The 17,784-nt window shown below is 45.8% G+C and overlaps 2 protein-coding genes across 3 annotated transcripts in view; one reads left to right on the top strand and one right to left on the bottom strand.

Annotated features, from left to right (window-relative positions):
- LOC116070005 (chemokine-like factor) overlaps positions 1–5,919 on the bottom strand; it is a 67,742-nt gene extending 61,823 nt beyond the window's left edge. Inside the window, exon 1 of the mRNA XM_031341093.1 lies at positions 5,710–5,919. Coding sequence (XP_031196953.1) covers positions 5,710–5,781 — 72 coding nt within the window. The 5' untranslated portion in view covers positions 5,782–5,919. The remainder of the gene's footprint in view (positions 1–5,709) is intronic.
- A 1,915-nt stretch (positions 5,920–7,834) lies between these two features.
- Positions 7,835–17,784, top strand: part of Tk2 (thymidine kinase 2) — a 27,051-nt gene continuing 17,101 nt past the window's right edge. The window contains exons 1-4 of one of the 2 annotated variants that reach the window (XM_031341092.1): positions 7,835–7,989; positions 8,729–8,766; positions 14,102–14,176; positions 16,463–16,516. In XM_031341092.1, the coding sequence (XP_031196952.1) occupies positions 7,857–7,989; positions 8,729–8,766; positions 14,102–14,176; positions 16,463–16,516 (300 nt within the window). In that variant the 5' untranslated portion in view covers positions 7,835–7,856. Of the gene's footprint in view, positions 7,990–8,278; positions 8,347–8,728; positions 8,767–14,101; positions 14,177–16,462; positions 16,517–17,784 lie in introns of both variants that reach the window. The other variant, XM_031341091.1, reaches the window with a different exon arrangement.

Below are 17,784 nucleotides of genomic sequence, written 5' to 3'. Positions count from 1 at the left end.
TCCACTCCTCACAATTCCTTAACTCTTAGTAATCTGCAATCTCGTATTGAAATTCAGTTGAATGTTGCATGTCTATCTATGCAAGGAATGTTAGGAACAAAAAAATTATAAGTATTAATAAGGATATACTATTGACATATGACATAGATGACTCTTAAAATAATTGTTATGGATGAAAGATGACAAGATGAGTATAAATTATGCCATTTATAGAAAATTCTAGGAAATAAAAGCTCACCTGAAGTTACAGTAAAAGCTATATTTATACAAAACAGAACTAAATGTTGTAGCTGTCCAGCAGCCACAAGTATGAATGGGTTTTCTGGAATGGAGACAAGGACTTGGAACGCCATTTTGAGTTACCTGAACCACATGAAATGTTCGTAAAAAATTAGCCAAACACAGATGTGTTTCAATCAGCCATCTTTCATTCAATTCCCTTTTTTTACAAGGGAAACCAGGTAGCATAGGTAAGGCAACCCCCTCCCCCAAGTTTGTCAGCATCTTGCCCCAATCAGCCTCTGGTGGCGGGACTTCCGGCGTAACTGGAACTTGGAGAGAGGCGTGGTAATTAGCAGGAGGTGAGCAGAGAGGTGTGGTTATCTGTGGCAAGGCGAGGTCTGAAGAATTAGCTCTGCTGAAGGAGGGTCACAAAATGTTATAGAAAATACAGCTACAGAAAGCAGATGAGTGGACCCCTGGGTCTAGAGTAGGCAGGAAGAGGGGGTTACCACGGCCACGAGGAACATTTTAGGGGCTTGGGTGCCAATCATGTGCCATTTATCAAACAAATCCACTCTGGGAAATACATTGAGTGATTTTGTTGTGCAAATTATCATAAAAATACAGATACTAAGATGGCACTGATGTCACCAGGTGACGTCATCTCATGGGACTGCTGTTAATAAGCAATCAGCCCATACCTAAGAAGGTTTGCCATGCATGGCTGTATTGATTATCCTGCTTATGGTAGCTAATTTCATAGGTGTGTAACTGTGTCCAATTGATCAAATGACACACACAGGAAATGCAAGTGTCTTTCCCTTCAACTATGGCAACACGACCTTCTAAAAAGTAAAGTTGCTCACATATTTTGTCTATCTAAAATTCCTTCAAGTCTGTGTTCTCTATTGTACAGTCCCTCTTTCACTGCGTGTCTTGGAGGTCGGAGTCAGCTACCATCTACTTTTGTAGCAAAAAATGTCTCTCAGTTTATCCATGAAAGTTCCAGTGGTCACCTCCCAGGCCTCCTTTGCTTCTGTCCCCCTGGTGTCTAATGCAGCTGATCACAGCCTCGAGTTTCTTCACTTAGCATCCAGGACTCTACGAATTGTCCTGTCCTACTTCCTTAATAACTCCCTCTCACTCTTCCCTTGTTCTCCCTGTCCTGCCTTCACTGCTCACAGGCTGCTAGAGTTCCTTCATCCTCTTGTCTCTTCTATCTACATTTCTTTCTTCATGACCCCATTCACCACTTGACTTTCAACACGTCCAGCTCTCCCCCAAAATCCAGCTCTATCCAGTGCTGCCTCCCTATTCAGTTTCACTACTCGTGACTCTCACAGGTTATCTCTAACCTCCTACTGGATTCAAAGCTGCCTGCTCCTCCTTCCACCCTTGCTTCTCTTGCAGGGTTTCTGAGACCAGTGGAAAGCAAGTCCACTTTTTCATATGTGCAGAAAGCCCCCAAATACTGGGACTAAAGGCATGTACCACTGTGCTGGGTCAAAATCCAAAAATGTTGAATGCTGTGCATGACAGCTGACCTTTGATGGTTTAATGTGCACAAACCTTCATGTATGAAATCACTAAAAACACTGTCTACTACCCCACAGGCTATGTGGACAAGGTAAACATAAAACGTAAGTCAATTCTGCATTTAAAGTCGGGTTCTACCTCCGAGGTATCTCATTACATACATGTAGATACTCCAAATATCCTAGGCAATTTTGGTCTTAAGCATTTGGGATAGGAATCTGTATATCTCTGATCTGACTATCTGCTCTCTGCTGCCTCCTCTGCCACTACCAGCCTTCCTATGTCCAGGTACATTCTTGCCTCATTTACTTCCTATCACTAGCTTTTCCTGTTCACAATGTATTCTCATCGCTAACACTCCATCTCACTGAACTCTGACCAATATCGTCCCAACAAAGCCTAACTTTATCACCCTGCGACTACAATCTGCAACCTTCGTCAAACGCCCCCTCCCCCTCACTCCCCTTCCCTGCCTTTTATTCCTCTTTTCTTATAGCATTTAGGCTAGGGATGTTTTGCATTATATTGTGGTTGACTCTGCTGCCTGCTCTCCCATCCCAATATGTCAATGCCTTGTTCACTACAGATGGCAGGCATTCAGTGAGTGCTTGTTGAATGAGTACACGAAGCACCAAACTTCTTACTGTTCAGTGCAGAGATTCTGAAGGCTCTCTCGTCACTAGCCCTTCATTCAGGTGCCCCTCTCTTTGACCTAACGATAGATGCCTCCCTACTGTGCCCTACTTTCACCCTATCACATACAGTAACCATTTGTTTGTGTCCTGGACTAAATGGAAGCATTCTATGAGGCAAAAACTTTTATTCTGAGCCTGGCATAGAGGTGCATGCATTTAATCCCAGCCCTTGGGAGGCGGAGGCGGAGGCGGAGGCAGAGGCAGGCAGATCTCTGAAGCCAACTTGATATACAGAGTGAGTTCCAGGATGGCCAGGACTACACAGAGAAACCCTGTCTCACCAAACAAACAAACAAGCAAGCAAATCAGAAACAAACCACCACACTACACTACACCCCCCCCCCCAATTTTTTCTTGTTCTGGTGGTTGGTGACATGGCTCAGTCAGTAAAGTACTTGTTGTACAACATTAATATTAAACAACAACAACAACAAAAACAAACAAACAAAAGGCCAAAGCTGGATATGACAGAACACTCAAACTCTGCCTTTAATTCTACCTTTGGGGAGGTGGAGATGGTGATCTCCCATGTTTGCTGGTTAGCCAGCCTAACCTAATTGGCAAGCCCCAGGCCATTGAAAAACCCTGTCTCAAAAACCAATGTGGGTGGCTCCTGAAGAACTTTTGGTGACTAAACACAAAAGTTTTATGATTCAGGGACTTCTGTCTTGGTGACTAAATGGAAGAATTCTGAGTTAGGAATCTACTTTTGTCTTGGTTGCTCTTTCTTCCAGCTACTAGCCCAGAAGTTGGAACACATTAAATAGTCAAACTGTGTAAAGATTTATTTTATGTAACAGGTGTGCAGTGCCCATGGTGTCCAGAAGAGGGCGTCCCATCTCCTGGAGCTGGAGTTACAGCTGGCTGGGAGCCACTCAACATGGGTTCCAGAAGTTGTACCCACGTTCTCTGTCAGGGCAGTAGCTGTGGCTTGGAGCCATTATCCAGCCTCTTACACTGAGTAGAGAACTAATACCGAGGGCTGGAGGTTTGACTCAGTGGTTAAGAGCATATATTGTTCTGGCAGAGCACTTGGATTTGCTTTCCAGCACCCCATGGTGGTTCATAACCATCTCTAACTCCACTGCCAGGAGTTCAGATGCCCTCTTTTGACCTTCAAAGGCACCAAAACACTAGTATGGTACCTACAAATACAGGCAGGCAAAACACTCTCACATAAAATGAATAGCTTTTTTTTTTTTTTTTAAAGTATCTGGGTGGTAGAGACAGATGGAACTCTTGATTTTTCAACACTAGCCAAAGACATGCTGTGAGACCCTGTCAAAACCGAAACGGGCTGGAGAGATGGCTCAGTGGTTAAGAGCCCCGACTGCTCTTCCAGAGGTCCTGAGTTCAATCCCCAGCAACCACATGGTGGCTCACAACCATCTATAATGGGATCTGATGCCTTCTTCTGGTGTGTCTGAAGACAGCTACAGTGTACTCATATAAATAAAATAAATAAATCTTTAAAAAAACAAACAAAAGCAGAACAAAAACAAGTTATATCAAATGTAAACACTACCCCACCCCCCAACTTTCTATCTCTTTCAGGGTTCTGGAATAAAGTAAAACTCCAGATGGCCAGTCACCTTGAGTAAATAAAGCCAAAGGTAAACGCTTTCTTGGCTCCAGAGTACATTTCTGAATGTTTCATATGAATCATAATTTGGGGCTATTTCTCAGAATCACAGATTTCTGGCCCAGGGAAGGTTTCTTTTCTTTTTCTTTTAAAGATTTATTTATTTTATATGGGTACACGCAGTAGCTGTACAGGTAAAGTTGTAAGCCTTCATCTGGTTATTGGGAATTGACTTTTAGGACCTCTGCTGTCTCTGGTAGGCCCCGCTCACTCAGTCCCTGCTTGCTCCGGCCCAAAGATTTATTTATTATAATAAGTAAGAATACTGTAGCTGTTTTCAGACGCACCAGAAGAGGGCGTCAGATCTCATTACAGGTGGTTGTGTGCCACCATGGGGTTGCTGGGATTTGAACTCAGGACCTTCGGGCGGAGCTCTTACCAGCTGAGCCATCTCACCAGCCCCACGGGGAAGGTTTCATATGCAATTAATTTTACTCATTGACCTGAAGTTTGAATTGCCTTTACAACATCCTCTTTAGTGCCCACCTGTGCCTTATGTCGTCTGGGAAATACTGCCTTCTCTGGCGGTGGTCATTTAATTTTGGCACACCTTCAATACAATAAACTCTTCGTGTTATGTGGAAACGTTTCCCCTGTAACTTTTAACCATCTCATGTCAGCTCTCCAAATTGATAAACGATTTACTTTTCTTTGAGTTTTTCTTACATTCCTTTTACTATGGTAGTTCAGTGAAAACGAGGGCACGACTGATGATCGGTTTTAGGTATGGTTGAGGAGAAAATGTAATTGTAGATATGAAGGAGGATACAGCCAGAGGTATCTGGAAGTGGTCAGATTAAATTGAGTCAGGAGAGGGGGCGGGGCGGGGGAACAGAGAGGAAGGGGGGATGGGGGGAGGGAGGGAGAGTCAAGAGGACCAGGAGAGGAACTGGGGACCAAGAGAGCCTGCTGAAATGGCCAGTTTATATGGAAATAAGAAGCTGAGGGCGGCGGGGAGTGGGTGGGAAGAGAAGTAAATCCCAGCCCCTGGGCTGGAGAAGTTTAGGGTAGGGGCGGGGTGAAAAGTTCTGGGAGGAGCTACAGGTACTGAGTGTTTCTTTGGGACCTGGCAGTTTGTACTTCTCTAACTAGCTGAGAACGTTACCCTTTAAAGACGATCTCCTTTCTCCAAAGTGCGGTCCAGAACAGACTGCAATGCCCATGTTATGACTGGAGCCCTAATACGGGCAGCTTCCTCTTTGCTCTCGCTCCGAGTTGCATCCGCTCTAAGTTCGGTAACATTCAATGTCTGACTTACAGTAAAAGATCATCAACTTAAAAACAAAAATAAAAACAAAACTTAAAAAAACAAAACTTTATGGCTTCTGAGTGGTGAGACTACAGCTGCCTTGTCTGGTAGGTTATCACCAAGTGAAAGTCCTTCGGATAGACCCATGGGCGTGCCCCTGCATCTTCGGAAGGGGAAGCCACTCTACCCCACGGTTCTCCGGTCCGACTGAGCAACAGAGCAATCAAAGGCGTGGAAAGGCGTGGAAAGGCGTGGCTGGAAACCAAGTGGCCGAGCAATGCTGCTCCAGGCTTCCGAACCCAGTCTTCTCTACCCGGGAGCACTCCTGACCACCGACCTCCCTGCGTTCCCGCCCTGGTCCTCACCAACCGCAACGTCTTCACAAAGCATTTCAGAGTGCAGCAGAAGGTCTGATAGTCTGGCTGTGGAGACTCCATCTTGCCCACAGACCCAACAGTCACGCCTCTCTTTCAAGCCTTCTCAGTTACTTGCTCTTTCCAGGACTCGCGCCGCCACCCTAACTGCTGGGACTGGGCCTGCGGTACTGCGCTCCGCCTAAGTCCAGGCGCGCGTGCGCACTAGCGCGGGCCCGCTGGCTCCGCCTGCTTGTCTCTTAAGTTCGTAACCGTAGCTCAGATCTGGAGCCATGCAGGTCGACCCGCCTAGCTTAACCCAGGCCAGGTCCCCACCACTGCTTTGCCCTGGAGCTTTCCTGTGGAGAAGCACTGTTGGAGTAGGCGAGAAAAACCCAAGAATGCCAGTCCAACTTCCTTGCCATTTGAGCATCTCAAAGGCCATCTTCTTAGGATGTCCCTTGATTACCTTGTCTAGAGCTGCCAGTCATTCCTCTGCATTTTTTGAGATCCCATCCAGATTATAAGTATATCCCCCAAGAAAATATTGATTCCCTGGTAGTAAGTTAGACTTAGGCAAGAGAAGTTCCGATGCTCTGTTAGTCTGATTGACTACGGATAATGAGAATGTATTGTTATATTTAAAAATTAAAAGGCTACAACAAGAAAGGGATTTGGACGTTTTCAGCACGGAAATTATTCCGAAGAGACATACTTATCCTGATATGAATATCACACAATGTGCACATGTGATAAAACATCCCATGGTATCTTGTAAATAAATACAATTATGTATCAGTTAAAATAAAAAATATAAATTCTATAAAGCAAGGGTCTGTCTGCTCCTCTATTCAAGGTTCCCCACAGTCTGGGGCACTCATCAATAGCTATAGAATATATAGCCTGAACTTATATGGCCTGACCCTGTTGGTCTGTGCTTGCTCTCAGAATGTGCAAGCCTGTCTCTGCCCATAGTGAGGAGACCCTCCTTCATTAATTAGCAACAAGAAGATGGCCTAGAGACATGCCTACAGGCCAATCTGACACAGCCAGTTTCTCAACTGAGGCTCCCTTTTCCTGAGATGTTTCTAGATTGTGTTCTGGTGATAAAAATTAACTAGCACACAACCCCAGTCAGTGTAGACCTCTTTGGGCCCTGCCCATCTAAGACCTGTTTAGTCTGCTGAGTCTGACCAGAAGTTAACAACAACCTCTCCCCCGAGATGCTCACAAAAACAAACAAAAAACAAAACAAAACAAAACAAACAAAAAACCCGTTGACTTTGATTTTGAAGATTATTTTTGCCTTCGCTAGGTGCGGAACAAATTAACAGGAAGCCCTGTTAAGGGAATGGCTTTTTGTTACAGATCTAAAAGAGTAAAACAAAAACCTGAAAATGTCTTTCTTCTTCCCGCCAGCATCTTGCCCCATGGAAGAAGTGGACAACTTCTCTACCCACGCATTGAAACTGCCTCCATAAGGTGGCAACATCTGGGTTTATTGGTCTTGAATGGGTGAATTATAGTACCCAAGTTTATTTTTGCTACCTGCTTACAAGTGGGGTTTACATGCTTTTTTTTTTTCTTATTCCTTTTTGTCCATTCAGTGGAGATATTTCTATGCTTTCCCAAGGGGTCTGACACATTGAAAATGTCAAAAGACTGTGGGATCTGATCTGGAAACAATGTCTTTCATCCCCTCTCACCTGTGTCCCTCACACTGTTTTTTTGTTTGTTTGTTTGTTTGTTTTTTTGTGATGATGAGGATTAAACCAAGGGCCCTTTAAAGTCCAAGGACAAGCTTGGAAAATGTTCCCAAGTTGACAAGGTCTACTTGCAGAGTTCTTAGAAGGAAAATACAGGACATCCTGAGTAGGCAGTGCAAGGTGTGGATGGAGCAGGCAACCAAGGAAGTAATCGGATATACTAAGGAACCAATCAGCTCACGGCACTATTAGCTTTCCACTCTCTAAATCTACTAGGGTCAGGGCCATTCCGCAGTCTGAAAGCTGGGCAATCCTCCTCACATGGAATCTCTTCGGTCTAGCCTAGAGGACTAAAGACGAGCGAACCCCTTAAGGGGCGGGGCCAGGCGAGGGGCGGGGCGGGGCTCCAGGACGCACCGGAAGGAAGTAGGTCTTGCAAGTCTGCCAGGGGCTATGTTGCTGCGGTCGCTGCGTAGTTGGGCGGCTCGGTCGCTGCGTAGCGTGGGCCAGGGGAGCTCCGGGAGCCCAGGGAGTCTCGATTCGGGCGCCGGGCCTCTGTGGGCACCTCGCCGCGCTTGGCCTCCGGGTAACTAGTATTTTTTGTGCCACCTCGTAGGGGCCGCACTGGACACCGCCCCCTCACCTGCTAGTCCCCGTGAAGGGTCTGGGGACAGTGGAGCCCTAAAGAACTGTCAGGACCCGCATTTGGTGGGGGCCCAAACGCGGCTTCTTGTCCCTTTTTTGGGGGGTGGATCAGATTCTTTAAGCCTGGGAGGTTGGGGCACGACCTGTATTTAATCAGTCCTTAATGGATGCAGGTGCCTGCGGACCTAGGGGGCGGGTTCAGGCTTCTGACTTTCTACTCTTGCTGGCAGTGCGGATCTTTCTCTTCCGAAATGGAAGCCAGGTGGCGTATCTCTCATTGGCCTCGGGCTGCTGCCAGGTGAGTTGGCAGTGTTGCCGGTCTTGGCCAAGAAAACAGAGAGCCTGGATCCCAACCCTAAACCCACTGGCCGCCCCTTAAAATCTCTCGAGTGTAGGTCATTCCTGTGTGCACTGTGAAGAATCCTAAGCACACAATCCAGGTGAAACGGAAAGTAGAGTGTACCAAGCAAAGGAGAGTAAGCAAGCACAAATGGGCCTGGACCCAGCCTGCCACTGAACAGTGTCACATACAGGACCCAACTATAGAGGGTCCCAAGAATGGTAAACATTTTTTGTAAGCCGAGGAGCAAGCATACAAAATGACAGCGTGGTCATTTATCAGGTCAGCACAGAGCAGAGTGAAAAATTGAAACATCGATTTCTTTCTTTTTTTTTTTTAGATAAAGATAGAGAAAATGATAAGGAGAAAAAAGCAGTGGTAAGTTTCTCTTTGCATGCCTTCTCCAGCCTAATTTCTTCAAGTTTTGAGGCGGAGAGCGAAACAATGGTGCGCACAGTGGAAAAAAAAAAAAAACAAAAAACCCAAGACGATATCAGGGATAAAATCTCTCTACCTTCTATTGGCCTGGGGTCCTCTCCCCAGATCCCACCACCGTTAGCCATTTCTTGTGTGTACAGGTGGGAGCGGGGCATTCGGGTAGTGCTCTTCTTCAGGTATATGTGAAACTGCCAGAGACGCAATTTAAACGGTTTAAAATGCTCCTATTTGCTTCACTGCCGATTGCCCCGCCCAGATGTGGTGGAAAGCAGTCTCACTTCCTTCTGTTTAGTGGAGACTGGAGAATCCATGAGGGTCCACAGGGTGATCTTAGTCAGGAGGTGCTTAACAGGCAGGCTCTGAGAGTAGGGCTGTGAGGTCAGAGGGTTCAAAGGAAGTACAAGTTGGGCAGGTTTAAATGTTGCAGCAATATTTTGGTTACCAACAGCCCAAGGGTTCAGTTTCTTCCTTTGAGATCATCTCCCCATGTACTCCAGGCTGGCCTCAAATTTGTGATCCCTCTGCTTCAACCTCTCCTGAATACTGGGATTTCGGTTGCGTGTCACTACAAGTGGTCAGGGCCCATTTCTGTAAGCTGAAAGCCTATCGCTTGGATGGCTTGGGAAAAGCCAGCTGGAGTGCCTTGGTGCGTCTGGAGGGGAAGGTGTGCCTCCCCTGCACCCCTCTTGGGGGGCAGTGGGGCCAATCAGGAGGAAGAAGTGTCCCTGGGAAGCAGGAGTGACATCCCAGGGAGAGGAGGCTTGGTTTTCAAGGTGGGGAGATGGCTCAGCAGTTAAGAGCTCTTGTTGCCTTTACAGAAGATTCAGGTTTTGTTTCTAGCACACACATGACAGCCCACAGACAGTTTAATTCTAATTCCAAGGGATTCAAGCCCCCCTCTTCTGGTCTTCATGGACACCAGGGATACATTGGAGCACAGACACATAAACAGGCAAAACATTTATACATATAAAATTAGAAGAGGAAGGTGGTGTTGATCCCAGCACTCGGGAGGCAGATCTCTGAGAGTTCAAGGCCAGGCTGGTCTACAGAGGAGTTCCAGGACAGCCAGGGCTACATAGAGAAACTCTGTCTTGACAAACCAAAATAAATAATATAAATATAAATATAAATAAATGAGAATATGGATGACAGTGACAGTAACATAGAATTGTGTTTATAATTGTTGAGGTAATATTGCCAAGTGTTGGGCCTGTTCCAGGTGCTGTCTGGATATGGTCTGATGCACCCTGGGGTGCACAGTTGCAATTTGTAGAAAGTGTGTAGTGTGGAGCCTGATCTCAGGCTCAGGATAACTGATAGCCATTTAAGTACATTTCTGTGTGGGAAGCGCTGGGCTGGAACTATGGGACCTGAAAACAAAGCCATTGGCATTGGGCATTGTAAGGTCAGTCTGACAGAGGACAGTAAGAAGGACAATGGTGAATCTAGACAGCAGTGAGTGAGTCTGGAGCTTTGAGGGGGGGCACTGATGACTGGATAGCCTTGGGAAGACTGGATGCCCCCTGTAGTTGTAAGGATGAAGAGAGAGCAGTGGGCTGGCTTTATAGCCTGTCCTTAGAGAGAGAGTGCTAGATGCCAACAGCAGAGCCACCAAAGGGCTTTGCCATTAACTGTGTAACTTTGACTAATTTTTTTTTTTTTTTTTTAAGTTTTTGAGACAGGGTTTCACTGTCTTAAAATGTAGCCCTATCTGAATTGGAAATCACAGAGATCCTCCTGCCTCCACCTCCCAAGTGCTGGCATTAAAGGGTGTATCATGTAACCTTTGAGGAGTAGAAATTTATTTGGCTTGTGTTTCTGGAGGCTTGGAATTTCAAGGCCGAAGGACTAATGTCTGCTGGAGGCTGCATGCATGCTTCATTCCATGGAAGAGAAGAAAAGAGAGATCCACTCCACAGTTCATCCTTTTTTTATCAGGAACCCGTCCACTGATAACTGCCCTACCTCCCTACCTCCACAATACAACGAATGCACATCCACAAGTCATTCTTTATGCATGAGTGCTCTATCTGCATGTACACCTGCATGCCCAAAGAGGGCATCAGATCTCATTATAGATGGTTATGAGCCATCATGTGATGGCTGGAGAATTGAACTCAGGACCTCTGGAAGAGCAGCCAATGCTCTTAACCACTGAGCCCCCACAAGTCATTCTTGATGGCAGAGTTTATACAATCTCTCTGCAAGGTCTACTCTTTTAACACTATTGCACTGGGGACTGAGTTTCCAGCTTGTGAACTTTAGGGGATACATTCAGATCATAACACTGCCATGCATTGTGATTTGATTTGCTTTTAGAGTGAGATGGTAGTGGACCACAGCGGGAGTCCACTAATCGGGGAGGTCTCCATCTAGGAGTAGCAGAAATGCTACTTGTTTGTCCTTGGTTTTCATTAAACGTTCAAATTGATTGGCAGTTCTGTGGGGTTATGGCTGATCATTACTATTGTATTCCTCCTGACAGGGTCTCAATTGTGTCCTGGCTGGCCTTGAGCTCACACAGACCCCTTATAGCTCTGCTAAGTACAGAGATTAAAGGCATGTGCCATTATGCCTATCTTAATCACCCCTACAATGAGAATGTTTAACTTTCATTTATATATATATATATATATATATATGTATATATATACACATATATGTGTATATATACATATATATATGTATGCATATACATATATATATATATATATATATATATATATATATATATATATATATATATATATATATATATATATATATATATATATATATATATATAATGTTACTTAAAAAGAAAGGTGTAGAGTTGGGTGTGGTGATACAGGCCCATGATACCAGCATTGAGAAGAGAATAGAGAATTTCAAGTTAGCCTGGGCAACACAACAAGACTTTGTCTCTCTCTCTCTCACACACATAAATAAAAGATTTATTTTATGTATATGAGTACACTATGTAGCTATCTTCAGACACACCAGAAGAGGGCATTGGATCCCTTTCAGATGCTGGGAATTGAACTCAGGACCTCTGGAAGAGCAGTCAGTGCTCTTTAACTGCTAAGCTATCTCTCCAGCCTTGACTCTGTCTGTCAGTAACCAAAAACCGAAAATGAGAGTGGGTGGATTTCAGTTGGTAGTGTGTGCTTAGCTTAGCATCAGCTGAGTTCCATTCCCAGCTCCAGAGAAAGATGCTCGTCCATGTCAGTTACAATGGTTGGAGATTGGGCCCTGACTCTGGGGCAAAGTGGGTTGAGTTGCGGCACAGACACACATCTTTGGGCCGAGCTGCCTGCATACTTCAGCAGCACATCCTTCTGTTTCTGTAATCTATTACTTTCTTTGCTACCCTCACATTTATTGTGAACACTGGAGGCTGGGACTGGATATTTCCATATGATGTGCTAGGCATGTAGTAGGCCTTCAGCAGGCAGCTGAAAGACAAAACCGCGAAAAGTCTATGTGGGGAACAGGCCAAAAGGCAATGGTGTTACTTTTGCATTGAGCTTGTGGTTGATACTTTCTATGTGACGACTTAAATTTCTTCTGTGGGCCAACAGCCCTCATAAAATATTTTTAGACATCAGGCAGAGGCTGGTGGGGATGGCTCAGTGGGTAAAGTGCATAAGCACGGGGACCTGAGTTTGGATCCCCAACCCTTAAGTAAAAAGCAGTATGTGCTTGCCATCCCTGTGCTGAGGAGCAGAGACTGGAGAATCCCAGGCTAGTCTCACAAAATAAGGCTGAGGATGCTAAAGGAAGTTAACTGCAGTCTGAATGCATGTAAAAAATGCATACACCCACACATGTACACTCACAAAAGAAGGATCTGGGCTGAGTGTGGTGGTGTATGCCTGTAATTCTACTCAGGAGGCTGAAGCAGGAGGATTACATAGTGAACCCTCATTAAAAAAGAAAAAAAAATTAGAAGCCTTCCTTTGCCAGACTATTCTCTTTTTCCTCTTGTGTTCCTACTTATATGTTGCTTGCTCTAGGATGAGGTGTAGAGAAGAGGGTGGAGTGCTGGCTGAGCACATTTGAAGTCTACACTTATCATCTCTTGAGGATTTCATGGTGTGGGTAGGAGCAAGTGAACAGTCTGAATGGCAATGAGGTCCCTGTGGTGAACAGGAAAGAAATATCAGATGTGGAGTGATGTGCAGCGTAGGTCCTTCGGGGGGCTGCATTGGAGAACTCCAGGCATGTTGTCTTCAGGAAGGAGCAGCAGCTATAGGCCGAGAAGTGCCCTGCAGGGCTGCTTCTTGCTCTTCACTATCTCCTTTGGGTTCATTTTGTATTTACTCTGGGTTCTATCGTATGAGCTGGTGGGACCTGGGATTGGAGGATGGCCTTGGTCTGTGGGAAGTGTCACTGTCCATTCTGGGCACTTGATAGGTTCAGAGCTGGAGGTCTTTGCTGCCAATTAATGGTGTGCTCGGTAGGGAGAGTTTTATATTGGGTGTGGTGAGGTGAGGTATGATAGGTGTTAATGTGTGGAATGTGACAGGCATCACCTGTCATAGGAAGGGTCCTGTTGGGCCTGGGTGTAAACTTAACTCACCTGCCTGGATAACGGCCTTGGCAAATCACCACATATCAGTGGATACTTCTAGCCACAGTGTGATGCAACAGGCCACTATATCATAGGGTAGACACTTCTCCACCTAGAGGATGTGTAGGAGTGTCTGAAGGAGCAATTTGTCTTATACTGAACTGTGCACCTGTTATGATGTGCTAGAACCCAAACCAAAATATGAGGGCTTCTCTGTACCAGTCAGTAAGTTGGATCCTAGACGGCACACATAGTAAGAGTCAGGTTAAGGAAATGGAACACTTTTAAAGCTGACTCACAATCTGAAGGGTGGATCAGGGGAAGGGCTCAGAACTTGACTGGCAGACAAGTTGTGTGCAGGTCAGGTGACTTAGGTGTCAGGGAGAGAGGAGTGTTGGTTTGGGCTGAGGATGTAGTCCAGTGGTCGACAGCTTGATTGACATGTCTGAGGCTGGTTTGACCCCTAGCTTATTATTTAAAACAAGAACAAGAGGGGCTGGGTAGGTGTGGACAGATCACATGGGTTTGTCAGAAGGGTTCAGCATGAGGGATGCTTTTTCCTGTTACTGTTTGGTGGGATTCCTGAGGCAGGGTTTTAGCTTACCACTCAAAGTTCTGGCCTGAACCAAGAACCTGGCTAATTTACCTGAGCCTAGCTGTTCCGTCATGTTCCTCCGGGTGCTTTATCTTTATCCCTAATGTGCATTTGTCTTCTGCCAGGTTTGTATTGAGGGCAATATTGCAAGTGGGAAGACGACATGCCTGGAGTTCTTCTCCAATACAGCAGACGTCGAGGTATGGCTCTTACAGTGGGTTTGCAGGAACCTGAAACACCTCAGTGGAATAAGTTATACAGGGCACAGATAGTCCTGTCCAGCAGAAGGCTGATGCCAGCCGCCAGTGCGGTCCACACGTGTGATCGGTGCTTTTAAGGCCTCATGGAGTGAAGCAGGAGGAGCTCTGTAGGACACCCCAGGTGTTAACATGTCCACATGAAGTCAGTGTTAAAGAAGGAAGTGGACTGTTCTCATTCTGTGTTTGATACTAAATCCCTGTGGTCTGGAGTTCAGTTAATATTTACAGCATTCTCAGTTTGGATGTTCAGATAGTCCGCAAGTCATGATTTCTCAACTTAGGATTTTATTTGACTATACAGTGCTGCCAAGGCAGTATGCATTCTGCCCAGCACATTAGTATATAATGCACTTCAACTCTGGCTGTTTTCAAGTGAGGACACAGAGCCCTTGAAAGAAGAGGACCATCTGTGGTCAAACTTCATGGCCATCATGGTTGCATGTGGCTCGTGGCCCCTGTATGGAGTGGTTCCCACCGTTCCTGCCTGAGAAGGGAACTTCCTGTGCTTGGGCTGCTGATGCCAACAGTATGGATCATCCTGAACAACTGCTTGCTTCTTGGGGAGCTGGGGTTTTGGTATGTGCCAGGCAGTGATAGCCTGTGTTCCTATGAGATCCCTGAGCTCCCAGGTCCAGGTCAGCTTCCCTGGTAGGCAACACTTGACATGTGTTGTCACAACTTGTTGCTGGGAAAATTGAGTGTGTCTTGTGTGACTCCACTGGGCAAGGATACTTGGGAGTTCTGCTCTGCCTCCTTCCGGGTACCTTTCCTGGTGTTGTGACCTCTCATGGCAGTTAATGTTGGCTGTCAGTGTTGCATGATGCCTCATCAGTCATCAGACTGGAAAAGGGTGTCCTAGTGACCCGGCACCTGCCTTGAGTAGTGACCTCAGTAGAACCTGAAAAGTGCATATATCCTCACTGTAGACCTTGGGGCCAGTTAGCAACAGTAGCCGCAGCAGCAGCTAAAATTATCCAGAGCAGCATGCTAAGTGTTTATGGCATTATATATTGACTCCATGCTTATTTGCTTAGCCCCTCTGAGGTGAGCACTGTTACCTCTGCTGAAACGAGGAAGCAAAGGATAACTAACTGGCTTATAAAATTTATATAGTGTGATAGTTAATCTTAGGTGGCGCCTTGCCAGAATTAAAGACTACAGCAGCTTCCCACACTCAGGTGTGGTTTCAGTTACCCAGGGTCAACCAGGATCTAAACGTACTAAGTAGAAACTTCTCGATGTAAACTGTTCATAAAATTTAAATTATGCATTATTGTATGATGTATCCAATGAGACCTCACCCCACCCATGTAAACCATCCCTCTGTCTAGCATAGGAAAAAAGAACAGCATGTATCAGGCTTGTTGTATCTGAAGCTTCAGGCATCCACTGGGGATCTTGCAACACACCCCCAGGAACAAGGAGGCAGTACTGTGCCTGGAGAGCTGATGAAATGTTACTTGTATACACGTTTAGAGGGTGTTTCTGGAGAAGACTGATAGGTAAATTGGTGACCTTACTAAGTAGGGAATATCCACCTTTAATATAAGAGGTCATGCTATTGGCCACAGCCCTGGATAGAACAAAAAAAAAAAGGAAAGAAAAGGATTCCCACCCTCTTCCTGCTGTGGCACATCAAGACTGCAGGCTTTCCAGCCTTAGGACTTAGGGACTTAGCCAGAGGCCCCAGGTTCCAGGGTTTCAGCCTCACACTTAGCATTACACCAATGATCGATCTCTCTGTTTTCAGGCTTTGGACCTAGACTGAGCTATGCTGCTTGCATCCCTGGGACCCCAGCTGTAGACAACCTGCCATGACACAGAGGTCTTAGCCTCCATAATGACATGAGCCAATTTTGCTAATGTATTTCATCTTGTCTGTCAGTTTCTGTGTTCATGCAATTGGATCTGCCCCTGTGGAGAGTCCTCACCTATCAAGTAGTGTGCGTCGGGGCCAGTCCCAGCAAAGGCTGTGGAACTTCAGGGATGCTGCCCACGTTTGTCTCCAAGCTGTGAAGAGCTTGGTTGACTTCACTAAGCCCATTCCTCTTTAGGCTGAGCCAGTTTGTAGTCAATCACTTGCAGGTCATTTCTGGAAGTCACAGGAAGGACTGCCCCCACCTAGAAAGAGCTGTGGCCATTCAGAGGGTTCACCCCACCCTTGGCTTGTAGTGCCTGCCTGTATTCTCGACTTTGCATGCTGTCACACGTTTTCTTTCCTTCCAGGTGTTAATGGAGCCTGTGCTCAAGTGGAGAAATGTCCATGGCCATAACCCTCTGGTGAGTAGTTTGTCTCTTGCACAAATGCCAGGTTCCCTGTGAGTACCTAAGAATGCTGCTGTTGAAACCTGAGCCCAGCACAGCCAATCTTTGTCCCCACTGTTACAGCTGATTCGGAGGAAAGGGGAATGGTGAGCCAGGGATTTCTGAGGCCTGGGTGTCAGCTGTCTCTAATGCTCCAAGTGGCTTAACTTTCCTTGGCTTTTATTCCAGGTCATCAGGTTTCTCAATGAGCCTCTGATTTGGGTTTGGGCTTCACATTGTCTAGGAATGGATCTCTGTGGTTTACCCCGAAGCTACCTATCTTCCTTCCCAAGGTGGGGCTAGAGAGCCAGGGACCGTAATGTGCATGTGGCTTTACTCCCTCCTACACTCTGAAAGCATTGTGCTGCCTGCTTGAAAAAAGAGTGATAGGGCTGGAGAGATGGCTCAGCAGTTAAGAGCACTGACTGCTCTTCCAGAGGTCCTGAGTTCAGTTCCCAGCAACCACATGGTGGCTCACAACCATCTGTAATGGGATCTGATGCCCTCTTCTGATTTGGCTGAAGACAACTACTCATATAAATTAAATAAATAAATAAATAAATAAATAAATAAATAAATCTTTAAAAAAGAGTTTGATAAAAAGTAGATACTATCAGAGGGGATAAAGAAAGGGACTGTGGTCCTGGGCTCCCATGCCATGGTGTGGGGCACTTAGTATATCTCAGCTAAGAAAACTGGTCCCGGGCTGGAGAGATGGCTCAGCGGTTAAGAGCACCAACAGTTCTTCCAGAGGTCCTGAGTTCAATTCCCAGCAACCGCACGGTGGCTCACAACCATCTGTAATGGGACCCAATGCCCTCTTCTGGTATGTCTGAAGACAGCTACAGTGTATTCACATACATTAAATAAATAAAAAAAATTAAAAAAAAAAAAGAAAAAAAAGAAAAAAAAAAACTGGTCCCGGAGGTTTAGCAGTACCTCTCAGTGCTTTGGCAATACCTCATGGGGTTCATTAGACTCAGGCCCACAGCAGACAACACTGTGTCTACTATGCTCACTGTTTGTTGGAACACAGTTGCATTGCCTAGGCTTCAGAATCCACTTGCTCATTCACTCAGAGAGGATTTATTGTTATATCCCTTCTCAACAAAAATAAAAGTGCAGAAAAGAAGCTGGGATAGTGTCACATGCCTGTGATCTCTCCACTCGGGAAAGTTCCAAGTTCCTGACCACTCTGGCTGTATAGTAAGACTTGGTCTTCCCTCTTCTCTCCAGACAGAACC

The sequence above is a fragment of the Mastomys coucha genome, unplaced genomic scaffold (assembly GCF_008632895.1).
Source record: "Mastomys coucha isolate ucsf_1 unplaced genomic scaffold, UCSF_Mcou_1 pScaffold22, whole genome shotgun sequence".
Classification (NCBI taxonomy): domain Eukaryota; kingdom Metazoa; phylum Chordata; class Mammalia; order Rodentia; family Muridae; genus Mastomys; species Mastomys coucha.
Note: the sequence above shows the minus strand (reverse complement) of the source record. Positions and strands in the feature narration are given on the sequence as shown.